The 26,593-nt window shown below is 49.4% G+C and overlaps 6 protein-coding genes across 11 annotated transcripts in view; 3 read left to right on the top strand and 3 right to left on the bottom strand.

Annotated features, from left to right (window-relative positions):
• LOC114802910 (delta(14)-sterol reductase-like) overlaps positions 1-26,593 on the top strand; it is a 212,756-nt gene that overhangs the window by 116,868 nt on the left and 69,295 nt on the right. The gene's annotated exons all lie outside the window — the stretch shown is intronic.
• LOC114802909 (sodium-dependent multivitamin transporter-like) lies at positions 353-12,212 on the top strand. Of its 3 annotated transcripts, XR_003751823.1 has the most exons (18): positions 353-429; positions 3,105-3,280; positions 3,773-4,246; positions 4,491-4,556; positions 4,697-4,748; positions 4,846-4,913; positions 4,996-5,150; positions 6,338-6,478; positions 6,577-6,706; positions 7,397-7,485; positions 8,036-8,148; positions 8,231-8,298; positions 8,402-8,488; positions 8,557-8,726; positions 8,886-8,989; positions 9,072-9,193; positions 9,489-9,745; positions 9,834-12,212. XR_003751823.1 is itself a non-coding variant. In XM_029002054.1 (17 exons), the coding sequence occupies exons 3-17, from the start codon at positions 3,899-3,901 to the stop codon at positions 9,654-9,656; spliced, it is 1,881 nt and encodes a 626-aa protein (XP_028857887.1). In that variant the 5' UTR covers positions 353-429; positions 3,105-3,280; positions 3,773-3,898; the 3' UTR covers positions 9,657-12,212. The 3 variants fall into 3 exon arrangements, 2 of the variants coding, with proteins under 2 accessions (XP_028857887.1, XP_028857888.1); XM_029002054.1 differs by having other exon boundaries at positions 9,489-12,212; XM_029002055.1 differs by lacking the exon at positions 353-429 and having other exon boundaries at positions 2,928-3,280; positions 9,489-12,212.
• On the bottom strand, positions 13,569-14,307 carry LOC114802925 (transcription factor 23-like). The gene is made up of 3 exons (XM_029002071.1): positions 14,184-14,307; positions 13,838-14,098; positions 13,569-13,758 (listed from the first exon to the last, which is right to left on the bottom strand). The coding sequence occupies exons 1-3, from the start codon at positions 14,301-14,303 to the stop codon at positions 13,630-13,632; spliced, it is 510 nt and encodes a 169-aa protein (XP_028857904.1). The 5' UTR covers positions 14,304-14,307; the 3' UTR covers positions 13,569-13,629.
• On the bottom strand, positions 14,685-19,020 carry ephx1 (epoxide hydrolase 1, microsomal (xenobiotic)). Of its 3 annotated transcripts, none has more exons than XM_029002060.1 (9): positions 18,915-19,020; positions 18,041-18,259; positions 17,773-17,953; positions 16,773-16,991; positions 16,559-16,688; positions 15,689-15,903; positions 15,511-15,619; positions 15,311-15,433; positions 14,685-15,200 (listed from the first exon to the last, which is right to left on the bottom strand). In XM_029002060.1, exons 2-9 carry the CDS (start codon positions 18,221-18,223, stop codon positions 14,996-14,998), a joined length of 1,365 nt encoding a protein of 454 aa, XP_028857893.1. In that variant the 5' UTR covers positions 18,224-18,259; positions 18,915-19,020; the 3' UTR covers positions 14,685-14,995. The 3 variants fall into 3 exon arrangements, with proteins under 3 accessions (XP_028857893.1, XP_028857892.1, XP_028857894.1); XM_029002059.1 differs by having other exon boundaries at positions 18,041-18,303; positions 18,915-19,000; XM_029002061.1 differs by having other exon boundaries at positions 18,041-18,288; positions 18,915-18,991.
• The window catches only part of srp9 (signal recognition particle 9), a 38,205-nt gene continuing 31,282 nt past the window's right edge, over positions 19,671-26,593 (bottom strand). Inside the window, exons 2-4 of one of the 2 annotated variants that reach the window (XM_029002074.1) lie at positions 20,631-20,704; positions 20,453-20,521; positions 19,671-20,380 (exon numbers count right to left, since the gene is read on the bottom strand). In XM_029002074.1, the coding sequence (XP_028857907.1) occupies positions 20,261-20,380; positions 20,453-20,521; positions 20,631-20,702 (261 nt within the window). In that variant the 5' untranslated portion in view covers positions 20,703-20,704 and the 3' untranslated portion in view covers positions 19,671-20,260. Of the gene's footprint in view, positions 20,381-20,452; positions 20,522-20,630; positions 20,792-26,593 lie in introns of those variants that run through there. The other variant, XM_029002073.1, reaches the window with a different exon arrangement.
• The window catches only part of enah (ENAH actin regulator), a 59,716-nt gene continuing 56,597 nt past the window's right edge, over positions 23,475-26,593 (top strand). Inside the window, exon 1 of the mRNA XM_029002049.1 lies at positions 23,475-23,698. Coding sequence (XP_028857882.1) covers positions 23,694-23,698 — 5 coding nt within the window. The 5' untranslated portion in view covers positions 23,475-23,693. The remainder of the gene's footprint in view (positions 23,699-26,593) is intronic.

Consider the following 26,593-nt stretch of genomic DNA (forward strand, 5'->3'; position numbering starts at 1 on the left):
CTCAGGGCTCCTGTCATGTGCCCACTGTCACCAAGGAAGTGGCCCCGTAATCATAAGGTTGCCGGTTCGAAACCAAATTTGCCACCGTCCCCGCATGCTGCTCACCAAGGGTGATGGTTAAGCACAGAGGACACATTTCACTGTGTGCACCGTGTGCTGTGCTGCTGTGTTTCACAATGACAATCACTTCATTTCACTGTGACACATCTCATGACAACTCGTCACTCTTTTTTTTTTTTTAATGATTCCCGCCAATCCACCTGCCTTCGGATATTAAAACTAATGTTCACGCGTCCATATCTCGGTGACGCGCATCCGCCGCGCCGGAAGCGCCGCCGCGCGTGCTCGCTGTCAAGGAGAAGGGGCGGTCCTCCGCTGCGCGACCCCGCCGTGACCTCGCCGCGTAGCCGCAGTCCGCCAGGCGCTCAGGTGAGGCTTCTTCCGCGTCGCGGTCGGTCCCGTCGCCGAGAGCTCCTTACGGGCCACCCGAGACGGCCGCGGTTACTCGATCATTCTTTCTGGCGATTACTCGGCGGCGGGCGCTCGTAAAAAAAAACCAAAAAAACAGCGCGTTTCCGGCGTGGAGTTAAAACGACCAGCGCGTGTGACGTCACGGACCTCGGCGACGCCGCCCACCTCCCGTTACCATGGTAACTGAGAGGCCATCCTCGGGGCCTACAGGTTACATTTTTACCGCGTAAAATAATCGGTCGGTGTTTTATCAGCGTGCATTTCTGTGATTGTGTTAATTCGTACGATTACTGGCTGAGGTTCCTTCTCATTTATATTTCCAGCATTTACCAGGCGCCCTTATCCAGAGCGACTTACAGTCAGTAGTTACAGGGACAGTCCCCCCCCTGGGGACACTCAGGGACACGATGGTAGTAAGTGGGGTTTGAACCTGGGTCTTCTGGTTCATAGGCGAGTGTGGTACCCACTAGGCTACTACCACCCTATACCGTCCTTCTCAGCCTGCAGTAGTTTGTACGTGGACTCGTGTGTGGGAGCATTAAGTCTTCGTCTTTTCCTAATTAAAATATTTAACGTGTGGTTTGGTGCTGATTAATGTCCCATCTTGAAGGCGCAACGTGTCAGATGTGCCCTCCTGGTAAATTTGATAGGGGGCAGTATTTCACCACATTTATGCAGCATCCATCCCATCATATGGAACAAGTGTTGACCCTGCGTTTGATCATAGTTCTGGGAAAGCAATGACTATTTATTGTGTGAAATTAGGTTGGGGGTCTTTTTTTTTTTGGTTTCTTGACAGATTGAATGATGCACACCAGACTGCACACCGTCTCATCAGTAGGATTAGAACTTGCAGGCCTCTGAACTGTGTACTCACTTCATGAATACAAATACATTTGCTGCACAACATTAAAAAATCTGACATTGCCAAAACGAATATTTCTTAAAATTAGCGCCGTTTCAAGAGCGTTGTCCTTTTAGTCGTTGTCTACTAGAAGCCATCAACATCTACAGGGCTCTTGTTGCCTGGCAACCGTGGGACATCCAGGTCCTCTACTGCTGGATTGTAAAAGAAAAAAGGATATCGTGATGCCAGTTGCATGTGGTGGATCGTCAAGGCCATGACGTTGGTCTCAAAATGAGTTATTGACTGATGTGGTTACACCAGTCATCTGCTGACGGTTTCAAACGAATCAATTTCCTGATCGATGGACTGTTCCGATACAGGCTTATACAGTACGTTATGAAACGTGTATAAAAAGCACAAGAACATGGCAGCTGAGGTGGCCAGTCCTTCTGTTTCTGTGATTTTTAAAATTGTACATGTTAATGATGATGAAATATGGTAGAACTTGGCTTCAGTTCCTCGCTCGGTTCGTCTGCTACAGAAAGATCGTGTTCGTTGTCTTTGCGCTAGGTTGAACGGTGTGCCGCGGCGGGAACTTTGCAGGGCTGAGAGTTCCTGTGACGCTGAGTGGCATCAAGTCCGTTTTCTCAGTGTCTCGTTTCAGGTTCCAGCTGGTCTACTGGGCGGAGCAGGTCTGACTCGACACCGTTCCTTTCCGCTCATCAACTTCACCGTGGGACGTGGCTTTCCGGGAAGAATTCCTCCTTTATTAGTGCTTTCTGAATTACGGAAACTCAGATTGGCCGGTCAGGAGTGAGCCCATGACACCGGGCTTGATCACCACGACTTAGGGGAATCAGAAGGACAGTCCGCCAGGGATTTTTCACATCCAATGCGAATGGTGCTTTACAATCAGTGGTCCGTAAGCAGAAAGCCGTTTTCCACAATTCGCTTTTCTGATTTATAAAACTCTGTTGTCACCATTGCAAACTAACACAACGCTGGTATGTCACTGAAGGTCACTTTATCTCTACAAAATAGCACCAACCAGCTCTTAAGACAAAACATCTTCAGACTCTTGGAGATTAAAAACACCCCGACCTGTCCTTCAAGCAGGACCGTTCCCGGTGACGTTGTGTGAAGCCTGCTCACGTTAAGTTAGCTCTGAAGGGTCCTTCTGGTGACGTTAATCTGGTCGTTTTCCTGCGATGACCCCGAGTGGCTCCCGTAATCCCGTTTACGCGGAGGAGATCAAAGCGTGGGAATCCACATCCCTTTGACCCCCCTCAGGAATATCTCTCGCCATTTCTCTTCCAGAGGGGTGTCGGTTTCGGGCCGCGCTGCTTTGAATGTTTGTGGAGTAATGGAGCAGAGGACCCGGGCTGAGGAGCACCTGACCCCGTACGTAATGGCTCACCGGTTTAGAGCCGAGCGTGACCGCCAGCGCCGCGCGGGTTCTTATTTCTGCAGAGTCACTTTTTTAACCGTGAACTTTGGAACGGCGTTGGAGCTCCTGGTTCATCTTGGGACTTTCATCCGTGCTGTTGTTGTTGCTCTTCCATGTACAGATAAGAGTGGCCAGTGGTTTATTACATTATCTATCTGAAGTTCCTGTAATGTGGATCCTTCGTACGTACTGACTAGAGCGGACACGAGGCAGGCACGAGCACGCATAATTGGCGTCACAAGACACGCCCCCTCCCCTCGGCCGCTCTCGGCGTGTCCTCGGACCCGCGGCGTCCCTGTTTGGAAGCGCGCTCACCGCTCTTCTGTTTGGTGCATTTAGGACAAAGGTGGCTTGCATCACTGCAATTGTCCAGCCTTGAAAATAGAACACCACGTGTCCCCTCCCCGCTTGTTCCTGATTGGCTCCCTGGAGGAAGTCACTCCCGCCTCCTGACTAATAAGCGCCCATCGGTGGAAGCAACAGGCTTTCTCTCCAGTCCACCGACGTGACCAAAGGTAGGAGCAACCGGGTCTTCCTTTTCTGAGCCTACGTTTGCTAGATTAGCATTTTTTTGTAAGATGTTGGAGGTGAATTAAGATGCCTTATGAAATCTCCAACCTCGACTGTTTCCGTGGATGTTCCTTAGATGTTCCTTGGGTGTTGTTGGGGTGGTTATGCTGACCTAGATCACCCTCCACGCTATCACTCAATTGATTAGGGGCTTTTATCAGGACCTGGGAACGTCTCTGGAGTCCGAGGATTTGATAACTACTGCGGTAGCAAAGGTAGCTTTAAACAGAAAGCGGTTCTACAGTGTTGGTCGGATTGAAGTCACAGTTGAAGTTAAGTTAAAGGAGAAATGTAGAAGATCTAGGGGGCAGTATTTCGCTGGCACATGCTAACTTCCAAGAGGACCATGATGAACATGAAAGTGATCTGTGATGCAGCACTTGCACACTCGGCTTGCAGTCGATCGTTCTAATCTAGCGTCCTGATTCTCTTTCTAGTCCCGTCCATTCCTGCAGACGCCTTCAAGAGTCACCAACAAGGAACAGTAGAAGGAAACCTATGGTTTGGAATCCACAGACGCTGTCCTGATCCACTTGGGCTGCGCCCCTACCGCAAGGAGGAACATGGGAGACGTCGTCCAGATGCACTTCTCCACCGTGGACTACGTGATCTTCGCCCTCCTGCTGGTGGCCTCCTCCGGCATCGGCCTGTTTTACGCCTTCTCGGGCGGCCGCCAGCGGACCACGCAGGAGTTCCTGCTGGCCGACCGCAGCATGAGCTGCCTGCCCGTCTCGCTCTCGCTGCTGGCCACCTTCCAGTCGGCCGTGGCCATCCTGGGCGCGCCCTCCGAGATCTACACCCACGGCACCCAGTACTGGTTCCTGGGGTGTTCCTACTTCCTGGGCCTCCTCATCCCTGCCCATGTCTTCATCCCGGTCTTCTACAGGCTCCGCCTCACCAGTGCCTACCAGGTACCGCCTGGGAGTGGGAGGGGAGTGGCCAAGGGGAGTGGCTAATTTGCAAACAAGGTTGCTGTTTGATTGTCCATTTATGCAGATACCTTTTTTTTTTTTTTTTTTACTTTTTGCAATGCAGAGGAGGTCTCCTCAGTGTTTTTTTAATTGTAGGAACTGGGACACGGTGAGGAATGACGAATGCGCTCTGATGGCTCTGTGTGTGTGTGTGTGTGTGTGTGTGTTTGCTCTCCCCACACAGTACCTCGAGCTCCGCTTTAACAAGACGGTCCGGATTTGTGGAACTGTGACTTTCATATTCCAAATGGTGAGAGGCATTTATTCCCTCCCATTTGTTTCTGTGATTTTAGCGGCGTAAAGGTGTGTTATGTGTCTTGACTGTGACTTTAAGACCACATAAATGTATTTATTTATACTGTGCTGTCTGGATCCTTCTGCCTCTGGCAGGTCATTTATATGGGAGTGGTGCTGTATGCTCCGGCCCTGGCTCTAAATGCAGGTATGAGCCTGAGCAGATGTCTGTTCTGTGCTTCCTTGCATCAATTTATGCAATTATTGGACTAATTGTGTGTGGGTTTTTGCTCATATTTTTGCAGTGACTGGATTTGACCTCTGGGGGGCAGTGCTGGCCATGGGGCTCGTTTGCACTTTGTACACGACGCTGGTGAGACTTATTTACTTTGTTCTTTTAAATGAAGGCTTGACGCGGATGACCTCTGACCTTCCCACGCTCCGTGTGGCGGCAGGGAGGCCTGAAGGCCGTGATCTGGACGGACGTGTTCCAGACCATCGTCATGTTCGCAGGGCAGCTGGCGGTGATCGTGGTGGGCGCGCACCAGGAGGGGGGCATCGCTGAGGTGTGGAGGAAGGCTCGCAACGGGAGTCGCATCGCGGGCTTGGAGTGAGTCCTCAGCACCCAGACGCAGTAAACCGGTCCCTCATCTGGAGGTTTATTGTGCCAAAGTCACGTGGGGCGGGTTCAAGAACACTGATTAGATTTCTTTCTCAGAACGCACGGGAAACTGCGGATATGACCGCTGTGAAGGCCTAGGCAGGTAAAGGGGTGACAATAACGCTGATTATTTCTTATGGTTCCCTATGATTGTACAGCAAGTAGAGGTTTCAGAATTAGAATTGCATTTATTGCGATTCTAAGTATGTGAGTGATCTCATGAATTCATGCAGACTCGTTTTAGGTCTGGAAACGGCAGCCGTAAATAAAATGAAGAGAATTTGGTTCTTGGTTTGTAAAAAAAAACCTGCATGGAAGCTTTACCTGAAATGTTGCCGTCCACACACGCTGCTTTAACCCCCCTCCACACCTGTAGGTGGCGCTGTAACTCCCCGCTCGCCTTCTTCGGCGTCTAGTTAAACGCGTCGTTGTTCTCCAGCCTCGTCTTTTGGTTAGAAATGTGCGGCGTAGAGAGGAGCGTGTTCACCGCCATTGTGGTGTGCAGGACGCGTTTGGGGTTAAAGGTCAGGTTGGAAGGCGGGCTGACACGTCCGCGTTTTCGCCAGTCCACACGGATACGCGGGAACCCCGTTTTACGCCGTCTCCGAGTGAACGCCCCCCAGAGGGGTCTTCTTGCACGATTTGTGCAGCAGAACGTGAACAACATGGCTGTTCAGACACCTCCTGGCCTGTTCGGTCCCTGGGCGAACGCCCCCTCTGGCATGAACGAGAGCTACTTCGTGCCGCTCCAGCCAGTCAGAGAATCTCCGAAGCAGCCATGATGTCAGCCGCCCATGTCGCCCTTTTATAGAATGTAACGTAGTCGGTGTCCAGCTTGTACAGCGGCGTAAATTTACTAAAACAACTTAACACACAGACGTTAATGTCTAAGCCGCTGGCAACATGGCACCCTGGAGACTCGCCTATGAACCCGAAGACCCAGGTTCAAACCCCACTTACTACCATCATGTCCCTGAGCAAGACACTTAACCCTGAGTGTCTCCAGGGGGGGACTGTCCCTGTAACTACTGACTGTAAGTCGCTCTGGATAAGGGCGTCTGGTAAATGTAAACCGGCCAGTAATTGCTCTACCGCTCTGTAGTTTATAAAGCGCCGCTCGTCTGATTCTCCCACAGCCTGAACCCCGACCCCCTGGAGCGGCACACCTTCTGGACCCTGGGGGTGGGGGGCGTCTTCCTCATGCTGGCCCTGTATGGGGTGAACCAGGCCCAGGTGCAGCGGTACCTCAGTTCCCGCACCGAGAAGGAGGCCGTCATGTGAGTGTGACCGGGGAAGGCGGTTCCCGCCCGTGCTGCGGCTGTGGTTCAGCTCAGGTGACGTTGTGGCTCTTTCTTCTTTCCATTTTTATTCCAAGGTCGTGCTATGCAGTGTTTCCATGCCAGCAGATCGTGCTGACGCTGGGCTGCTTGATGGGACTGGTCATGTATGCTCGATACGGGGAGGAGAGTCCTCTCGATAAGGGCTATGTGAAGACCAATGACCAGGTTTGTCTTCGGGAGCACATTATAATAATTCAGACATATTAAATGAAAGATGGAGGGGGAACAAAAATATTACAGCATTTACCAGACGCCCTTATCCAGAGCGACTTACAATCAGTCATTACAGGGACAGTCTCCCCCTGGAGACACTCAGGGTTAAGTGTCTTGCTCAGGGACACTACTAGCACCCCTACATCAGTTGGTGGAAATGGCCCTTGGCCTCAAGCCACGTCTCCAGGGTGCCATGTTGCCAGCGGTTTAGACATTAACGTCTGTGTGTTGCGCTATTTTAGTAAATTTACACCGTTATACAAGCTGGACACCAACTACGTTACATTCTATAAAAGTGTCGCATCTTCAGCCAAGGAAAGAGATAATAAAATATTAACAGAAATGTCTCACTTTAGTGACATACTGTAGTTTAGTGAGTACTGTAGTGGTCAATTTTTTACATATTGTTCCACTTCATTTTACATTTAGAGCATTTACCAGACGCCCTTATCCAGAGCGACTTAGTCAGAATTTACAGGGACAGTCCCCCCTGGAGCAACTTAGGGTTAAGTGTCCTGCTCAGGGACACGATGGTAGTAAGTGGGAAATGAACTTCCACTTCATTTGGCTGAAATTAAAATCTTTATTGAATAATGTCCCTCCTACGTGGTCTTTTTTTTTTTTTTTATTTCTCTCCTCTAGATGGTGCTGTACTTCGTCATGGACGTGCTGGGACAGCTCCCCGGCCTTCCAGGACTGTTTGTAGCCTGTCTGTTCAGCGGGGCTCTGAGGTGAGACCGTAGCGGGCGATAGAGCTGTTAAACGAGTCGGTAAACGAGCGGTCTGGTCTGTAGTACCTGTCCTTTCTGCTTGTACATCTGTTTCGCATGTTCACAATTTGTTTTACTGAATGCTAATTGGTTTTATGAAATAAATCGGCCACCGTCGTCAGGTGATGCTCTTTAATTACCGTGAGAGAGATGCGAGGAGGTGAAATGGATGCGGTTACCCTGGCGATAAAGCCGCACGTTTCCTTTTCCCGCTTTGTCCCTCAGCTTTTAAAAAGCTGGACTTGTCGGGTCGGGCCTAACTTTTTACATTTAGGGCATTTACCATACGCCCTTATCTACAGCGACTTACAGGGACAGTCCCCCCCCCCTGGAGACACCTAGGGTTAAGTGTCCTGCTCAGGGACACGATGGTAGTAAGTGGGGTTCGAACCTGGGTCTTCTGGTACATAGTTGAGTGTGTTACCCACTAGGCTACTACCACCCAGTAGTTTTTAGGCCAGATTACAGCTCTAGGATCCGTGCTCCATGCACATTTGCTCGCTCTCTGCAGCACGATCTCATCTGCGTTCAATTCCTTGGCGACCGTAACGATGGAGGACCTGATCAAGCCCCACTTCCCCCAGATGAAGGAGTCCCGGGCCACGCTGATCTCCAAAGCCCTCGGTGAGTGCTGCACTTCACCCCTCCGCCACCTTGAAAAACACAGTTCAGTCCGCCTGACCGACCGGCCCGATTCCTCCACCAGCGCTGGGTTACGGCCTGGTGTGCCTGGCCATGGCCTACATCGCCTCCCTGATGGGCTCCGTGCTGCAGGTGAGGTCTCCTCGCTGGACATGCTCTGGAATGCATTCGGCAGGATGTTCTCGATGGTGAACTGTTGCCTGTCTTCTCCCACTCGCTCCACTTCCTGCTTCAGGCGGCGCTCAGTATTTTCGGGATGGTGGGTGGTCCGCTCCTTGGCCTGTTCTGTCTGGGAATGTTCTTCCCCTGGGCTAACTCCATCGTAAGTGCAGCTCTGGCCAGACCATGACACCAAGAAACGAATTTCCGAATTAATTAGCGTCCCCGCAGGGCGCCGTGACGGGCCTGGTGGCCGGCCTGCTCATGGCTTTCTGGGTGGGCATCGGCAGCTTCGTCGGTCGCGTGTCGGCCAGCGCCCCTCTGCCGCCGCTGAATGTCACTGTGCCCAATGTGACTGCTGTCGCCATGACAACCATGGGCCCTGTCACTCTGAAGCCCAGGTCAGTCCAAACTCATTATTAACATACTAATAGTTCAAATGTAAAAAAAAAATATATATACAGTGAAATGTAGAATGATCGATCAGAATTTTTACCATATAATGTCACCAGCATGTAAAATGTGTAAGTGGATTATTAACTTTGTCGTGTGCTTGTCAGGCCCAGTGGACTGCAGGCCCTGTACTCCCTGTCCTACATGTGGTACAGCGCTCATAACTCCACCACCGTGGTGCTGGTGGGGCTGGTGGTGAGCCTCCTCACTGGTAGGACATCGCATTTTAATCATCTGTATCAAATAAGTGCTGTATTGCTGCATTGTGGGTAATCGACGCTCAAACATCCCAGGTCCCATGAATGAGAAGGAGTTGACCCCAGGCACCGTGTACCCACTGCTGGGGAACCTGCTGTTCTTCCTGCCAGAACGATTCAGGGAGAAGCTCTGCTGCATTATGCCACTGGAGGACAAGGTGACGAACCTGCAGTAATTCAAATTCAAATTTTATTTGTCACATACACAGTCATGCACAGTATGGTATGCAGTGAAATGCTTTTTTGCGACTGCTACAGACCACAATATTGCAAATATTGAAATTATACAATGAAAACCAATATGCAAATATTGCAAACATTACACTTTTACGTCTTTAACATAAAATATGTGTAACAGGTGGGGTGAATGTGTGCAAATGAGTGGAAAAACTATGTATAAAAAATAATAAAATTTTCTTTTTTTTTTTTTTTTATTCTTTCTTCCACCTGCAGTCGAAGATGATAGACAGACAGCCCTACCAGATGGCGCAGAAGGAGAACAACGGTGTAGCTCACCCCAAAGAAGAGGAAAAACTGGGCGAAGGGGAGACCTCAGCAGGGGCGGATGAAGAGACCATCTCATGTCCTTTGACCCACATGGTACAGGAGACGGCCTTGTGACCTCGTATCCCCACCACCAGGCTTGTGGAAGTAGAGCGGTGGACGAGGGTGAAGATGAGGCCACGGTCTCTGTTTAGCTTCTTGTCGAGGTGTCTACGTGTTTTCCAGTCCCCGAGTCATTTAATAGTTTCTTCAAATATCATTTTATTCCACAACTGTGGAACGTCGTGTTTGCAGGTTCGAGCATCTGCACTGCCTGGTGTGCGGCAGAAGATAAAAGAGAACGGAACAGGCATGGTTCACTAGAACATAGAATCCATTCACCTGTCACCTGCCTAAATCCAGGAGGTCCCCTCTGACCCATCTTGGCGTGGCCTCCACTAGACCCCTGAATGGGTCAGAGTTGCTAGATCTGGAGAATTTGAACCATTTTTGCAGAGTCAGCCTGTACTGCCACCGGTCTCCGTGAAGTGGCTGCCCACGACCTTCTCAGGCCCCTTGGAACACCTTTGGAAGGTCCTGAACGCTGCAGACTGGAAACATCCCACGAGAGCAGCCGTCCCATGTCTTCCTGCGCTCCCACAGCCAGGTCCCACTTTCACCAGTTCATCAGTGTTATGCCTGGTTGGTGCATTCATTTGGTTCGTTTAAGTAGGTTCGGAAAGAGCTAGACTCATGTGAGAAGAAAAAAAGAACCATGGAAGCGACCATCTTCATCTGAAAACCTGAAATCTTAAAGTGTCCATGTGTCCAAAGTGTCCATGTTCTTATTTTATTACATTTCTAGTCTGTTTTTTTTTTTTTTTTTTTTTTTTTTTTTATTGCAACGACCTTGGACCAACGTTCTCTCACCTCTGACTGCTGAGGTCTGAATGGGGCTGAGGACTGAGCTTTCAGGACACAAATTGAGCCAATCAGAAGCGCTTTAGCCTTTCAGGAACGGCAACGTGCCAAATGGGTTCGACAGGACCATAAGTAACGTGTCATTCTACCCGTCATCATTCATCAAGCGTTCGTCCCGAGTCCTTCTCGTATTTCCACGTCTCCCCTTTAATATTCATGTCTTAGCTGTTCTCAGATCAGGTCTTATGCCTCAATGCGGGAATAATAATGATGATGATGATGATGATGATAATAAGGGTTCAATACCTGCTGCACAGACGCCAGCCGTGCAGTCGTCATCACTCCTCCTCCTGCGTCGCTGTCATCGTCGCATGGAAACTGGTCCTAGCCCTCCTTTCCATCTCCATGGCTGTCCTGGACGTGGCATGTAGTTGACGTTCTCGTGGGGTTGGCATGGCAGCCCGGTGCTGTGTTGTTTTTGTGTGTTCTCCGTGTTGCGTGTGGTAATTGTGGACTATTTTCTGTTCGGGTTGGTTGTCTTTTTGTGAGGAACATTCTCCATCATCTCATCAAGGTTCAGCATGAAGAACCGGACCTCTCTTAAGCCATAAAGTCTTGACCTGCCTTTTATTGTGATGCTGGATGGAATGTTGAGTCCATGAGGAGATTTTAAAGGTTCTACTTTCAGACGTGTTGTGACCGATTTTCTGTACATTTTTTAAAAGATCTTGTAAACTGATTTAGTATTTTTATGACTTTTTTTTTTTTTTTTTTTTATACTGTTCTGGGAGGATTGGGGCATTTTTGAACAGACTTGGCCAGAAGCGAGACTATTCTCTCAACACTAAGTATAGCAGCAGGCCGCTTGAAGATGAACGTGTTTACAGGAACACTGATGATTTATGGAAGCACAGATCCTATCAATCTTCTCTAAATGAGCGTGTATTTTAATTCCCAGCCTATGAACTGGACCTCCTCAGACCTTCTCCAAGTCTGGTACGAAACAGAACGCGTGTCTCGGTTCTCCGAGGTTGGCCTTAAAAAGCGATGGTTCTCAGTCCTAAAGAAACAAGAAAAAAACCCTGTACACTGTGTCCAAATATGCAGAGCAGAGAAGATGTGTATATTTTTTATTACTGGTGTATATTGAATGCTGGACTTGCATTTATATTTGGTTTCGTTTGATGTCTTGTGCCTGAAGTTACTTGAATACGACGACTCGAGTAGGACCCTTGAAATAGAAGCAGTTCAAAGGTCAGCGAGATCAGCCTGAGGACTATTCATTTATTTCTTGTGTAGCCCAAAATCACATACAGTACGTCTCAATGGGCTTTGACAGGCCCTACAGTTGACGTCCCCCCCACTTGACCTATTCTTTGGTTAAACCATCTAGCTAAATTGATCTTTTGTTGCTGACCGGTCAGGTCGGTTGAAGTGTTTGCAGGACACGCCCACACCCCATTGGTTATTTCTCTAATCGAAACAGGACTTCGAGGAAGTAGTCACACTATAAAAGGCTTGTCCAACCATCTCTTCACCCAAGTCGTCGCGACGGAAATAAATATTACGTTGCGCTGATATTTATTTTTGAAATTATTTTCCATTTCCCTCTCGTGTCCATTCCAAATTCCACAAGCAGTGAAATCTGACCAGCTTACTGCTTTGGCCGTGCCTTCATTCACCGCCTCTTCGCTGGTCTCTGGAGTTCAACGCGAACTTGGTAAAGCACACGAAGAGGCACCGCTGTTCGTCTAAATAGCGATGAGTTTTTTTTTTTTTTTTTTTAAGACGTAATAATTCTTCTTGTTGTATGAAGATCCACTCTGTGCCACCAGATGAAATTCTATATGTAACAGTAATGGAATCAAGTGTTTGTAGTATTTTGAAGAATAAAAACCTGCTGTCCAATGTGTTTTATGGGATCTGGTTTTTAATAGTATGATTTTTTCTGAGCATCGTTCTATACGTTCGGCGCTCTGTAGAAAGCTCCATATTAATAAAGACTGATGTTGCATCAGAGTGTCCCAGACCGGAGAACGTCCCCAGGTCCGTCCTGCGAGACGTCACTCACGTGGGCCGGAGGCCTCGGTGCGAACAGGCTGTACAGGAAGCCGGGGTAAACAGCGGCGGGAGGATGAAAGCCGATGCTTATTTGGAAGGAAAGTGCAGTCTTGGACGCCGCAGCGCGTCCGTCTCCCACGAGCCGCAGACTCCTTCGCTCTCCGTGAGTTGTGCCTTCCTCCCGCGCTCCGGTCAGGCCAAGGCGGGGAGTGTGGCCAGGGTGCAGCATAAATCCCGCCGGGCCGGTTTAATTACGCTGCCGCTGAGAGGCTGACCACTGGCCTTCGTCCGGCTGGTGCTAATGCAGTGGCACGCTGTGCAATTCTCACGTGGTTGCCGCTTGACCTCCCGCCCCGTGACCCCTGTCTTAGTAGCGCGGGTTGGCCAGTCCAATTTACCCATTAATATGCGGGAAAAGAGGATTATCCACGGACCAGACAGATTTATGGGGTTAGCCTTGACCGCTGCACCTTTTTGCCGATGGACTTGAGCCCAAGTTGTGCAAAGGGGGAGACAAGCAAATAAAAAAAACATTTAAAAAAAAAAAAAGATGAAATCTGGTCTTTCGTCCAATTACGAAGAGACTAACCTTCCTTCTGCGTGCTTGTTCTCAAATATGCATTTATTCCCTGTGGGGACTTTCTGAACGTCCTTGGAATACACCATGTGATAAACTGGCTTAGGCTTCCACTTTCCCCCCTAATTTTAAAAGCACGAGCAGCGGAACATTCACGAGGTCGAAACTCCGAGGCGCTCAGCTGGACTCGCCGTTGCCAGGAGTTCCCACAACATTCCTCCCCTCGTGTTAATCAGACCGTCCATTTACTCCCATTCAGAGCAGGCCGCTGATAACGTCTCTCCTTTATCTTACACAACTAGATATTCATATTTTAGGGTGCAATAAACACATTTGCTGCAAAGTCAAATAAAAAAAAAAGTGGCTTTTATTTTTATTCTTTTTCCTTAAGAGCAAGAGAGAATATTTTATTTTCCAAATTTTATTAAAAAAAAAAAAAGAACCTTGTTTGCAATGACTATGAATGAAGATTTAATTTTCCTGATGCATCAGCTGTGAATCAGCAGGAACCCCCTAAATATTTCAATTTCATGAACATTGCATATAGAAGGTTTAAAGTGCAGGAAGAGAGTCCACGCCGGCCACCGGTGTGGACGTGGCGGAATCGTCCTGGTTGGCCGGGACGCCCGTCAGCAGCTCCCCCACGCTTCCGCAGTACAGCAGGGAGCGCATTGGCCACTTCTTTGAAGGGGGACATTACAGGACGGTCAGCGCGCTCGGTCTGATCCAGCGCTCATGCTATGAGGATCTGGGGCCCTACCTTGACTGGGTGCAGGAAGCCCCCGGCTCTGCTGGGGTACTCGTTCAGGGCGGCGCCCTGGTCCAGGACCTCGGTCAGGTGGGCGATGTAGTTGGCGGCCAGGACGAGCACGTCCAGCTTGGACAGCTTGGTGTCGGGGGGCACGGAGGGCAGGGCCGCCTGCAGCCTGTGGAAGGCCTCGCGCAGGTTCCTCACGCGGCTCCTCTCCCTCGCCGCGTTCTCGGGGGACGTGTGGCTCTTCGCCCCCGCGTCCGGGTCCGTCTGAGCAGAAAGACGCGGTTCACACTACGGGAGCAGCATTCGGCAGCATTTCCGCGTCTTGAGAGCCTCCGCAGGTCCAACTCACCCACTTCTTGGCCTGTTTCCGTGCCGACGGGCCGCGTCTCTTGCCGAGCAGCCTCGCCTCCCTCGCGGCGCCCATCTTGGCCGGGGTGGGCACGGTGTCCTCCTGCGCGCTCTCGTCCATTAAGAACGCTCGGCAGCTCTGTGGCGGTGCCGTACGAGCCCCTCTGAAGAGCTGCGCGAGGAGGCTGTCTCCGCCCATCTCCGCCCGGAGGCCCGCATCCTCTTCCCTCGCCTTGCCCTTATCTGGTGAGGTAATGCGGACATCTTCAAGCGTCCCGTTATCTGCGCCGTCACGGCCCCCTCGCCTCCCACGGGCGTAGCGCTGCCAAGGGAGCAGCCTCAGGGGAACCCGCTGGTGTCCCCGGCCGCGCCTGGGAAAGGGTACTACCTTGACCTCTGACCTGTGGAGGCGAGCTTGCGAAGCCTTGTCACTGTGACCAGGCTTTTACCGCAGCTGTTACCACGGTGCCAAAAAAAAAAAAAACAGACAAGACCGACAAGCAAGAGCCGACTGGAGTTCTTTTATTAAATCAGAAGGAAAAAAGCGTGAATCAGACAATCAGACAGACGAATTAGATTCAAATATTCGTGTGAATGAAACGCGCAGAAATGTAAAAAGCGGCCGCGTCGCAGCTGTTGCTCTACAATCGCCGCCAAACTACTGCAAGAAAGTAATTTATGGATTAAACGTACGGATAATATATATTCGCAATCTTTTCTGCGGCTCGCGGCCATCCATCTGGCCGCGCATTCCTTGTTCGTGGGCTGGCGAGGATAATGAGGAGCGCGAGCGGACCTGCATCTGGTCCCGGCCTACTTCTTCCCCTCCACGACCTTGATGAACTTCTGGATGTCCTGCGCCATGAGCCCCGGCTCCTCCATGGCGGCAAAGTGTCCTCCGCGGGCCATGGTGGTGTAGGTCTTCAGCTTGTGGTTCTTCTGCTTGGCCCACAGCTTGGGCGTGTGCATCAGCTCGTTGGGGAAGGCGGCCACGCCAGTGGGCACGGTCACGGGGATCCTGTGGAGATGATGTTGAAATTTTCATAGAACCTGGGACTTTGTGGTCTTCTGGTTTATAGACGGGCATCTGAGCTACTACCAGCCACCCTGAACATCTGACTATCGTACCTGGCGTGAGGCGGGTAGAAGCCTTTGGCAAAATTCTCCTTGTAGAATCTCATTGAAGAAGTGATGGAGCCAGTTGTCCAGTAGATCATCACGTTGGTCAGAAGGTCCTCCAGGGAAAATTTTCTAGGAGAAAAACAAGAAAAGTCAAGAAAAAAAAATCCACTGGCTGGTCAACGTTAATAACATCTTGTCCGGTTCACCTCTCCAGCCCTCCGTCCTCAAGGTTCCTGAACTCATGGTCTGTCCAGGTAGAAAACTTCTCCAATATGTAGGCGGCCAGGCCAACGGGGGAGTCGTTGAGTCCGCGCCCTGAACCAGACGTGATAAAAGTGAGACTTTGACCAGGACCGTCTGGAAGGAACGCGGTGCGTCAGTCACCTGCTGTGTCTGGTTTGGTGGCCTGGATGTGAAAGTACCCCGTCTCCTTTAACGGCTCCACCAGCATCTTCTCCACGCGGGGGTACAGTCTCTTCACGTCGAGCTCTGTGAAGCCGAACAGGCCGGGGAACCGGCGGCCCAGTAGGATGGACAGGATGACGAGCGGGCCGACGTTTTCCACGGGGGCGAAGTTGATGTGCAGACCTTTTACCGCCCTGTAGCAAAGGACGAGAACCAAGTCAACCGAGGACAATGTTCTACCTCGCTGACGGTGATCCTACGCCACTCGGCAGCAATGAAGGGGCAGTGACTGGCCGCCACAGACTCGTGGCCTGATCCAAACGGACAATCTTTACGCAGACGTTCCACTCACATCCTCAACACGAAATCTAATGTGTACGACACTAATACACGTCTACATTCACATTTACGGCATTTACCAGACGCCCGTATCCAGAGCGACTTACACCGTGCTTCCATGTCACCATGGATGAAGTGGTCAGTTCTGGTTCACTAGGACCCCCAACTATGAATACAATCTTTTTATTCACTCTGTTCTAGTTTCTATACAGAAGTCAGACAAGAAGAAGGTTACAAGTTCATCTAAATCTTCTCTAAAGAGGAAGGTCTTGAGCTGCCGTGTGAAGGTGCTCAGTGACTGAGCTGGAAGTTCATTCCACCACCGAGGGGCCAAGACGGAGAAGAGTCTAGACGAGCGATGGAGGGACCAGGCGAGCAGTACTGGAGCAGTACTTTACGCTGCTGTAGTCAAAACACGAGAACGCATGAATTTGATCGCTCTGCTAGTGGCAAACCGAGGGAGAAATATCTCATTTTCACGCTCCAGAACTGGGCCTGCCGTGAGCTTACGTGGGGTCCAGCTGCGCCATGTTGGTGGTGATCTGCCAGCCCCAGTCGCCTCCTTGAGCGTAGAAGCGGCCGAAGCCCAGCCTCCTCATCAGCTTGAGGAAGACTCGAGCGGCGCAGACCGAGTTGAAACCTGGCCGGCCGGAACACAGGCGCATGTTAGCGATGGCGACGCCCGCGGCACGCGCCTGCGGCACGCCTAGCCGTGTCCACGCACCTTTCTTACGCGGGGCCTCGGAAAAGCCGTAGCCTGGAATGGAGGGGCAAATGACCTCGAAGGCGACGTCGTCCGCATTAGCGGGCTCGGTGAGAAGGGGCAGAATTCCGTAGAACTCGTAAAAAGATCCGGGCCAGCCGTGCACCATAATTAGCGGCACAGCAGTCCTGCCCTCCGGAAGGTTCTTGGGCTTTACGTGAACATAGTGGACATCGATCCCTGTAACGATATATTAAAACGGCTCAATTCATGCAGGGAACGTGGGAAAAAACGGCAGTTCTGATACCGGATTAACAGGACCCTATTTTTCCATTTCAATTCTTCTGAATTCCATGTTTTCCACTATAAACTTTACTTTACTTTACTTTGCAGACGCTTTTATCCAAAGCGACTTACAAGAGGAGGACACCAGCAATTCTCGTTCGGTTTCTATAGATTTTGAGGTAAGAAAACTAAGAGCCCTCCCTGATAAGGCCGAACGTGTCAGAAAAAGAACACGCTCGGATATTGTTAAGTGCCAGACGAAGAAAAGAAATGTTTTACATTTATTTTGTGAGTGTGTGTGTGTGTGTGTGTGTGTGTGAGTGTGTGTGTAAGTGTTAGATTTGTCTGAAATATTTTTTGAATAAGTGGGTTTTCAACTACTTCTTAAAGGTGCTGGTCGTCTCGGCTAGTCGATATAAACGTGTTTTTCTCACCTAAACACTGTGTAATTGTGGTGAAAAATAACGAATACAATATGACAAATGAACCATATAAATATAAAAATGACACCGGGGAGTCCTGAAATATTTTTAAAAAGTTGTGTCCGCTTGCATAACCATGATAATGAAACCACCGAGCGTGGCGAGTTCGCAGCATGACCGCGCGTTTTATTTGCCGGGACGAACATGAAAGGGTGCCCGCCCAGTCCGGTTAATAAGAGGGGTGCAGGGCTCCACTCCTGGTGTGCCGTGCCCCCCCGTGTTGCACCTTTAGGGGCGTCTCGTGAGGATCTCACCTTCGATTTTGGTTTTGAAGTGGGGATATTGGTTCAGCTTGTCCACTTGCTTGCTCCAGTTGAACTCGTTCCTCCAGTAGGCCGCGACCTTCTGGAGGTAAGTGGAGTTGAAGCCGTAGTTGAACTGACTGTCCTCCAGAGAAGGAACAGGCCGTGTCTGGTCAATTCTCCGCTGCAAATCCTAAAACGGGCAGGTAAATATTCGGAACGATCAAGCGGCGCGTGTTGAAACGCGGCGTATAAGGATTTGTGGGGAGCTCTCCGAGACCTCGATTTCCTCCCGGGAGGTTTCTACTCGAAAGGGCCGGATGCTCTCGTCCTCCGCTCCCGCCGGAGGAGAGCCGGCGCCCCACCAGCCATCTTCTGTCTTCAGGACCGCGGCCTTGCTTCTCCTCAGCACCAGCAGGACTACGGCGCCCAGGACGAGCGCCAGCAGGACCTCGAGGAGCATGGCACCGGACAGAAGCACGGCGAGGAGCCTTCAAACCTGCAGCCACACAGCAAGCGAACAGGCCACTCCAGACCGGCGGCCAACACGCCCGGCAGGATTAGGTAAAGAATAGATTTGACAAAGGCTGAAACGCATGACAAAGCTTTTCTCTTTCAGCGCCAGATCCTGCTCACTACACTGCTGGTTTTACTAACCTAGTGGGTAACACACTCGTCTATGAACCAGAAGACCCAGGTTCAAACCCCACTTACTACCATCGTGTCCCTGAGCAAGACACTTAACCCTGAGTGTCTCCAGGGGGGGACTGTCCCTGTAACTACTGATTGTAGGCTGGTAGTAGCCTAGTGGGTAACACACTCGCCTATGAACCAGAAGACCCAGGTTCGAACCCCACTTACTGTCCCTGTCACTACTGATTGTAAGGAGCTCTGGAAATGCTGTAAATGTATAATAAAGGCTGTAAGTATATTCTGTGGTGATGAAAGTCGCGCCCTGTCACCTACATGCAGTCCCGGCTGCAGCTGATAAGAATCCCGCGTTGCGTCACCACACTGCACCGCACGGAAACGCCAAGTTTTAACTTGCAGCTAAAACTAAACTAAAACACGGCGACGAGCAATTGACAAGCAGCCGCGGCGTGTCGCATCACTGCGGCGAAAAGCCCCACAAGAATAAAGGAATAAACTCTCACCGCTGGTCCAGTTAAAGGTCGGTAGGAGCCGAGAAGATGCTGGACGCAGAGCAAGTTGGCAGCAGTACGTGTGGAGCGCAGGGACTTCTGGGAAGTGTGGTTTTACATTAACCCGGGGAGGGGCGTGGCGCTAATAAAAAATACGTTTAAAAAAACAAACGAACAGGTCGAACGTACGGAGACCCGGAGGTGACAAAACGACTCAATTCATCCAGAGAACGTGGGGGAAAAATACAGTTCTGATATCAGATAAATAGGACCCTATGAAATTAATTTCCTAAATTAATTTTAATCCTTCTAAATTAAAACTATAAATGTGTTTTTCTCACCAAAACAAAATGTAATTGTGGAGTGGATGTGAAAAAGAACGAATACAATATTACAAATCACATTTGAAATCAACAAAAAAAAGCGTATTAAATAAATAACATCGGGGAGGCCTGAAATATTTTTAAAAAGTTGTGCCCGCTTTGCATAATGAACTGGAACCATGATAATAAAAACCCTTTTTGAATGAGTTTGGTGCAGATTCGACACCGAGAAGCTGACCGCGCGTCTACATCTCGTCCCGCCTCAACAAGAAACGGCCATCGAAATATAATTTTAAAAAGACATTTTTAATCTCTTAAAACGAGTACAAGTCCAACGTACGGAGGCGACCTCGAAATATAATTTTTCGAACGATATTTTTATCCTTTATAAAAAAAAAAAAAAAAAAAAAAAAAAAAAAAAAAAAAAAAAAAAACGCATACAGGTCCAACGTACGGAGGCCCGGAGGTGACATCGAAATACAAATTTTAAAACGACCAGGCCAGCCAGTAAAACTATAACATGATAAAACGCACCAGTAGTTTTGATCAACTCCGGACTTTACAATTAAAACACCTCCTGTGGAAAGCGACCAGCGATTCAGCCAAAATGGAAAAAACAGCCATTTATCACCACGAAAAGCTGCCAGTTTTCGATATATGACGGCGAGCGAGTCTGTGGGGGTTATCAGCCACCGTTTAATGAGTATAAAGAACACACACATCCTACTCTTTTTCCAGGGTTAACCCTACAGGTCACCAAGAGTCAGTTTAATTCATATAAGTGTGGGTGGAGAAACAAACACATGACAAATAATGAAAAGCAACACGGTCGCAGATGAACCCTAACCACACGTCGGCAGGAGCGCCGAGGTCGCGGCGGACGTATACAGCGAAGGTCCAGTCCACCTGCTTGTACCGACATATTCATCCACCCTCCCAACGCCTGGTGGGCTTCCACCTCCGTCCTCCTCACAGAACCAGTCTGGGTCTGCAGACCGGCGGCTCCGGTCCGTAACACGAAAAAAGCCGAAAGCATCAGTCCGTTTCCATCGCGCCGCTGTGGGACTCCTTGGACACCATGAGCCTCATCAGCTTCCCGTGAAGCTTGTCGATCTTCTTCACGTCCTGGGCCTGGTCGGTCTTGTACTGCAGGCACTGGAACAGAAGAAGACACGTGAAGATCGGACCAGGACGGAACAGTAAAAACGCTGCGGGTCAGGTTCTCACCACGGCGTCGTCCGTTACTTTCATGCAGAGGTTCCCGTCGCAGTGTCGGTACTTCAGGACCACCCGCACCTGAAATAAAACATTTTTAATGTTTGGAACGGGCGCCAATAAACGACTAATAAACGCGCGTTAGTGAACCAGCTCGCTGGGCGGCTGCTGGTTTTATTTCTGTTTTTACCTTCATTGGATCCGTCAAATAAAGTTTCTCTGCCGCTCTGGCGAACTCTTCCCACGTTTGATAGTACGGCATGTCTGCAAAAAAAAAAAAACCCAAGTAAAAAAAAAATACAAATCAATCCGTTTTTTCCGTCGTTCTTTCGGTCGTAACGCTAACACCACATCAGCAAAGAACCAGGTGGGTAAAAAAAGGGGGGGGGGGGTCCAAGAAGCCGCATGCTGATTGGACGGTTCCGGGAGGAGCCAATCACAATTCGCAATACTCGTGCGTCATGGTACGTAAATTGAGGCACGTAGGCGGTACGCTTGTTATGTTGCCAGGTGCGATGATTTGAATCGAGTTGTCTGGAATTCTCGGTTACATGTATTGAAAATGAAATCACACCGATCATTTTTTCGCTCTTTTAAAAAAAATATTATTGACACGCTTGAAAGGAACAGTGAACGGCGATCTCTCGATAGGGTGGTAGTGGCCTAGTAGGTAAGGTTCAAATCCCACTTACTACCATCGTGTCCCTGAGCAAGACACTTAACCCTGAGTGTCTCCAGGGGGGGACTGTCCCTGTAACTACTGATTGTAAGTCGCTCTGGTTAAGGGTGTCTGATAAATGTTGTAAATGTAAATTTCTGGCAAACTGTGTTCATTACAAGATCTGGCAACATGACTTCATTGACGTTTGTTTCTGTGAGACTTGAGTATAACAGAGTGGGCAGGTTTACAAAACGGAATATTTACTTTTACATTTAAGACATTTGGCAGACGCCCTTATCCAGAGTAACCTACAACGTGCTTCCATGTTAACATCGATTAAATGATCAATTCTGGTTCACAATACAATCTTTTATTCACTCTGTTCTAGTTTCTATACAGAAGTCAGACGAGAAGAAGGTTACAAGTTCATCTAAATCTTCTCTAAAGAGGAAGGTCTTGAGCTGCCGTGTGAAGGTGCTCAGTGACTGAGCTGGAAGTTCATTCCACCACCGAGGGGCCAAGACGGAGAAGAGTCTAGATGAGCGTCTTCCTCGTACCTTCAGAGATGGAGGGACCAGGCGAGCAGTACTGGAGGCTCGGAGTATACGAGGTGCAGTGTGAGGTGTAATAAGGGCTGTGAGGTAGGATGGGGCTACTCCATGTTTGGCTTTGTAGGCCAGCATCAGTATTTAGAACCTGATGCCTGCAGCTACTGGGAGCCGGTGGAGGGAACGTAGCAGAGGGGTGGTGTGGAGAACTTGGGAAGGTTGAAGATCAGTCGTGCTGCTGCATTTTGTATTATTTTTAGAGGTAGACCAGTGAGATTACTAAGGGCAGTGGTGGCCTAACGGTTAAGGAAGTGTCCCTCGTAATCAAAAGATTGCCGGTTCAAATCCTGAGCCGCCAAGGTCCCATTGAGTAAAGTACTGGGTGGTAGTAGCCTAGTGGGTAACACACTCGCCTATGAACCAGAAGACCCGGGTTCGAATCCCACTTACTACCATTGTGTCCCTGAGCAAGACACTTAACCCTAAGTTGCTCCAGGGAGACTGTCCCTGTAATACTGATTGTAAGTCGCTCTGGATAAGGGCGTCTGATAAATGCTGTAAATGTAAATGTAAATGTACTGTCCCCACACACTGCTCCCCACTGCTCACTAAGGGTGATAGTTTCATTGTGTCACGGTGTGCTGTGCTGCAGTGTTTCACAATCACCTCACTTCACAGTATCTGGGTGTATATTTAATATATTATCATGACATAATTTGGGTAACACACTCGCCTATGAACCAAACCCCACTTACTACCATTTTGTCCCTGAGCAAGACACTTAACCCTGAGTGTCTCCAGGGGGGGACTGTCCCTGTAACTACTGAATGTAAGTCGCTCTGGCTAAGGGCGTCTGGTAAATGCCGTAAATGTAAATTTGCATATTGAATGAAATAATTTATAAAGATTGACCTTGTTAAACATCATTTTTCCGCTGTTGTGTGGTTTAAAGTGGAACATCAACATTTAATTTGTCCAAATCACCCTTGAGACAGGTTAGCTTGGTGATGTTCCACTATGTTTATTGTGCCCATTATGTTCAATTTGCCTCTTATGTCTGAAATACAACAACAACAACAACAACAACATTTATTTCTTATTTAGCCCATCTACCGGAATCAAATTCCTTATACTCCGAGCCTCCGGTACTGCTCGCCTGGTCCCTCCATCTCTGAAGGTAAAAGGAAGACGCTCATCTAGACTCTTCTCCGTCTTGGCCCCTCGGTGGTGGAATGAACTTCCAGCTCAGTCACTGAGCACCTTCACACGGCAGCTCAAGACCTTCCTCTTTAGAGAAGATTTAGATGAACTTGTAATTTTCTTGTTGTCTAACTTGTGTACAGAATCTACAACAGACTGAATAAAATAGATTTATTCATAGTTGGGGTCCTAGTGAACCGGAATTGATATCTTCATCGATGGCACGTTGTAAGTCGCTCTGGATAAGGGCATCTGCCAAATGCCGTAAATGTAAATGTAAATCAAATTCCTTGTATGTGCTTGCACTTGGCCAATAAATACGACTCTGATTCTGATTCTGATATAATGACATACAGTGTGTCTCATTGGGCTTTGACAGGCCCTACACTTGACCTACACTTTACATGCGAAGACTATCCCACAGTAGAAAGGAGAAAAAAACTATAATAAATTACTACTAATAATAATCTGACCATTTGATTAAAAATACAGGCTATAAAAAGTAACTCTTCAAACGGCCACGGCGTGGCGCTGCGCCGTCGCGTCTCCCGTTCGCCAGAAGAAGGTGAAAGGGGGCGTGGTTTTCCCGGCCGGCGCTTTTTACGTCGCGTACGTGCCCCACGCGGCGGCGAGGCGCGTCAGTCCGCGCTCTTCACACCGACCGCGGCGTCCCTGAACCTCTCCCACGCCGCGATGCCCCGCTCGTTCGGCCGCAGCCTGAGGTGAAACGGCCCGCGGCGGCGGACTGAGTCGCGGCGTCGTGTCCTTCACGACGAGAAGGCGCCTTTTTTTCCCCCCTTTTTTAATTCTACTCCCGTTTCCCCGGAGCATCAAGTTCGCCGCCATGAGGTGAGTCGCGTCCGTCGCGGCGTCTCCTGCATCAGCGACGCGGAGAGACAAAACGACGTAAAAAAACGTGACGTGAATATAAACCCGGACCCGACAACTTTACAGCCGAGTTGGACCCCGTGTCGCCGTGTCGCCTGTGCGCGCGTCCACGCTCGAGTTATGTAATTCGATGGCGGATCGTGTGCTGATGGTCTGTCCGCTGCGTTTTATTTATTCTGAATAAATCCCGTCCTGCTGCAGAACTTCATCTGTTCCGGAGCTGGTACCCGGTTCCTTCTGTCCAGGTCCGTGTTTCTCCAGACCTGGTCTTGGAGGTCCGGATCTGGTACTTGGTTTCATGTAGTTAATGGTTCCTTGTGTCCATGTCCGTGTTTCTCCAGACCTGGTCTTGGAGGTCCGGATCTGGTACTTGGTTTCATGTAGTTACAGGTTCCTTGTGTCCATGTCCGTGTTTCTCCAGACCTGGTCTTGGAGGTCCGGATCTGGTACCTGGTTTCATGTAGTTAATGGTTCCTTGTGTCCATGTCCGTGTTTCTCCAGACCTGGTCTTGGAGGTCCGGATCTGGTACTTGGTTTCATGTAGTTACAGGTTCCTTGTGTCCATGTCCGTGTTTCTCCAGACCTGGTCTTGGAGGTCCGGATCTGGTACCTGGTTTCATGTAGTTAATGGTTCCTTGTGTCCATGTCCGTGTTTCTCCAGACATGGTCTTGGAGGCCTGGATCTGGTACCTGGTTTCATGTAGTTAATGGTTCCTTGTGTCCATGTCCGTGTTTCTCCAGACCTGGTCTTGGAGGTCCGGATCTGGTACTTGGTTTCATGTAGTTAATGGTTCCTTGTGTCCATGTCCGTGTTTCTCCAGACCTGGTCTTGGAGGTCCGGATCTGGTACCTGGTTTCATGTAGTTAATGGTTCCTTGTGTCCATGTCCGTGTTTCTCCAGACCTGGTCTTGGAGGTCCGGATCTGGTACTTGGTTTCATGTAGTTACAGGTTCCTTGTGTCCATGTCCGTGTTTCTCCAGACCTGGTCTTGGAGGTCCGGATCTGGTACCTGGTTTCATGTAGTTAATGGTTCCTTGTGTCCATGTCCGTGTTTCTCCAGACATGGTCTTGGAGGCCTGGATCTGGTACCTGGTTTCATGTAGTTAATGGTTCCTTGTGTCCATGTCCGTGTTTCTCCAGACCTGGTCTTGGAGGTCCGGATCTGGTACTTGGTTTCATGTAGTTAATGGTTCCTTGTGTCCATGTCCGTGTTTCTCCAGACCTGGTCTTGGAGGTCCGGATCTGGTACCTGGTTTCATTTAGTTAATGGTTCCTTGTGTCCATGTCCGTGTTTCTCCAGACCTGGTCTTGGAGGCCCGGATCTGGTTTCATGTAGATACAGGTTCCTTCTGTCCAGGTACGTGTTTCTCCAGACATGGTCTTGGAGGCTCAGTGGCACCTTGGCGGATCGGGATTCGCATCAGCCCTTCAGTGGTTAGAGCCACGGGTTAATAACCAGGTCAGGAATCTTGGGACACGTGTAGATAGTTCGGGGTCAGCGCTTTGACCCCATGTCCAGTAGAAAATGGTGTCCGCCTGAGGTCTTGCTGTCCATGCTTCAGGCCTGAGAAGGACCAATTGCGTTTGTCACATCACATGACACCAATACGTGGGTACAGCAATGGAGGTTCTTCTCACGCAGCAGTGGTGTGACGTAGACAATAAACGTAGATGTAAAATAGCACTGTCATAATAAAAATAATACGATTGTTTTGAACCATAAGGCATCAAAAATATTTGGGTTGTGTAAGATTGTCGTATTTGAGTTTTGTGTCGTTGGCCGTTAAAGCGATCGTCCGAAAACTGCTCCCATAATGCACCGTTTCCTGTAGCCGGAGCACGTCCAACTTTCAGACATTAGTACTCAAACCGCCGTTAGTACTCGTCGCTGATTCCGTTTCTTGATTTTGGTGTCCCGCAGGGTAAAGTGCGCCTGTTTTTATATGGAAATACGTTTTACAGATTTGCAGATCGATGCTTCGTGTTTAAAATGTCGTAGTACTTTTCATACAACGGGAAAATTGTTATAAATTCGGAAAATTAGAATTCTTTTTTTTTTTTGGACCCGTGTTGTGGCTTTGCCTGATTTTATTAAGTTGCTTCATGTTTGGCGCAGGCGTTCCCGGGAAACGTGGCGGTCGTGCGTGACCTCTACTGACCTTTCGTCTTGTGAGCCCCGTCGCCGGACGAGTAGAATAATGGCCGCCGAGTGGGTTACTGCTGATTCGCGCTGTACGGGCGGAGGTGTTATATAATACGTAATCCGCGACGGATTCATTTTTTTATTTTTTTTTCCGCCGGGAGGGGGGAGATTTGTGCTTTACGGTATTTTGCTGCTGCCGCGTGGATGCCACGTCCCGGCTCGGTGATCCATTACCGTTTATTTTTGATCTCTCCCCGCCACCGGTGAACTGCGAGAGACGTGTTAATTTTGTGCGACTCTTCATCCCCTCCGGCTTCGGAACTTTTTTTTTTTTTTTTTTTTTAGAATGCCGTTTACTGGAATGGACGCTCAATGTAATTAAAAAAAATATATATCTCTGGGAATAAAACCAACGGTAAAATGCAGTTTCCTGATGAGGCGTGGTGACGTTTACACGGTGTCTTGTTCCTGTTGCACCGGCTCCTAATATGGATTTGGCCGCGTTTCTGTAATTTTACAGTCGACGAATGTAAAAATGCTGTAAATTACAGCGCTTCTACTGGAAGGGTCAGGTCGTCAGTTAATACTTTTTGTCCGATTTGACTTGGTTTAGAAACGTTGAGGTTTTGTGCGTCTGATGAACCCAGATGAACCCAGCAGCAGCAGCAGCAGCCATCTGTGGCTTGGTCCAGCCTCGGAGGTAGAAGAATGC

This window comes from Denticeps clupeoides, chromosome 14, assembly GCF_900700375.1.
Source record: "Denticeps clupeoides chromosome 14, fDenClu1.1, whole genome shotgun sequence".
In the NCBI taxonomy this organism is placed as follows: domain Eukaryota; kingdom Metazoa; phylum Chordata; class Actinopteri; order Clupeiformes; family Denticipitidae; genus Denticeps; species Denticeps clupeoides.

Excerpts from the sequence above, each read along its gene's own strand:
- LOC114802909 (XM_029002054.1), top strand. The coding sequence starts at position 3,899 with ATGGGAGACGTCGTCCAGATGCACTTCTCCACCGTGGACTACGTGATC. Across the intron at positions 6,479-6,576 it reads ACCGAGAAGGAGGCCGTCAT|GTCGTGCTATGCAGTGTTTC; the intron begins GTGAGTGTGACC and ends TTTTATTCCAAG. Across the intron at positions 8,727-8,885 it reads CCTGTCACTCTGAAGCCCAG|GCCCAGTGGACTGCAGGCCC; the intron begins GTCAGTCCAAAC and ends TGTGCTTGTCAG.
- LOC114802925 (XM_029002071.1), bottom strand. The coding sequence starts at position 14,303 with ATGGACGAGAGCGCGCAGGAGGACACCGTGCCCACCCCGGCCAAGATG. Across the intron at positions 14,099-14,183 it reads GGAAACAGGCCAAGAAGTGG|ACGGACCCGGACGCGGGGGC; the intron begins GTGAGTTGGACC and ends CTTTCTGCTCAG. Across the intron at positions 13,759-13,837 it reads GCTTCCTGCACCCAGTCAAG|AAGTGGCCAATGCGCTCCCT; the intron begins GTAGGGCCCCAG and ends CCCCCTTCAAAG.
- ephx1 (XM_029002060.1), bottom strand. The coding sequence starts at position 18,223 with ATGCTCCTCGAGGTCCTGCTGGCGCTCGTCCTGGGCGCCGTAGTCCTG. Across the intron at positions 15,904-16,558 it reads ATGGCGCAGCTGGACCCCAC|GGCGGTAAAAGGTCTGCACA; the intron begins GTAAGCTCACGG and ends CCTTTGCTACAG. Across the intron at positions 15,434-15,510 it reads GAGGACGGAGGGCTGGAGAG|AAAATTTTCCCTGGAGGACC; the intron begins GTGAACCGGACA and ends TTTTTCTCCTAG.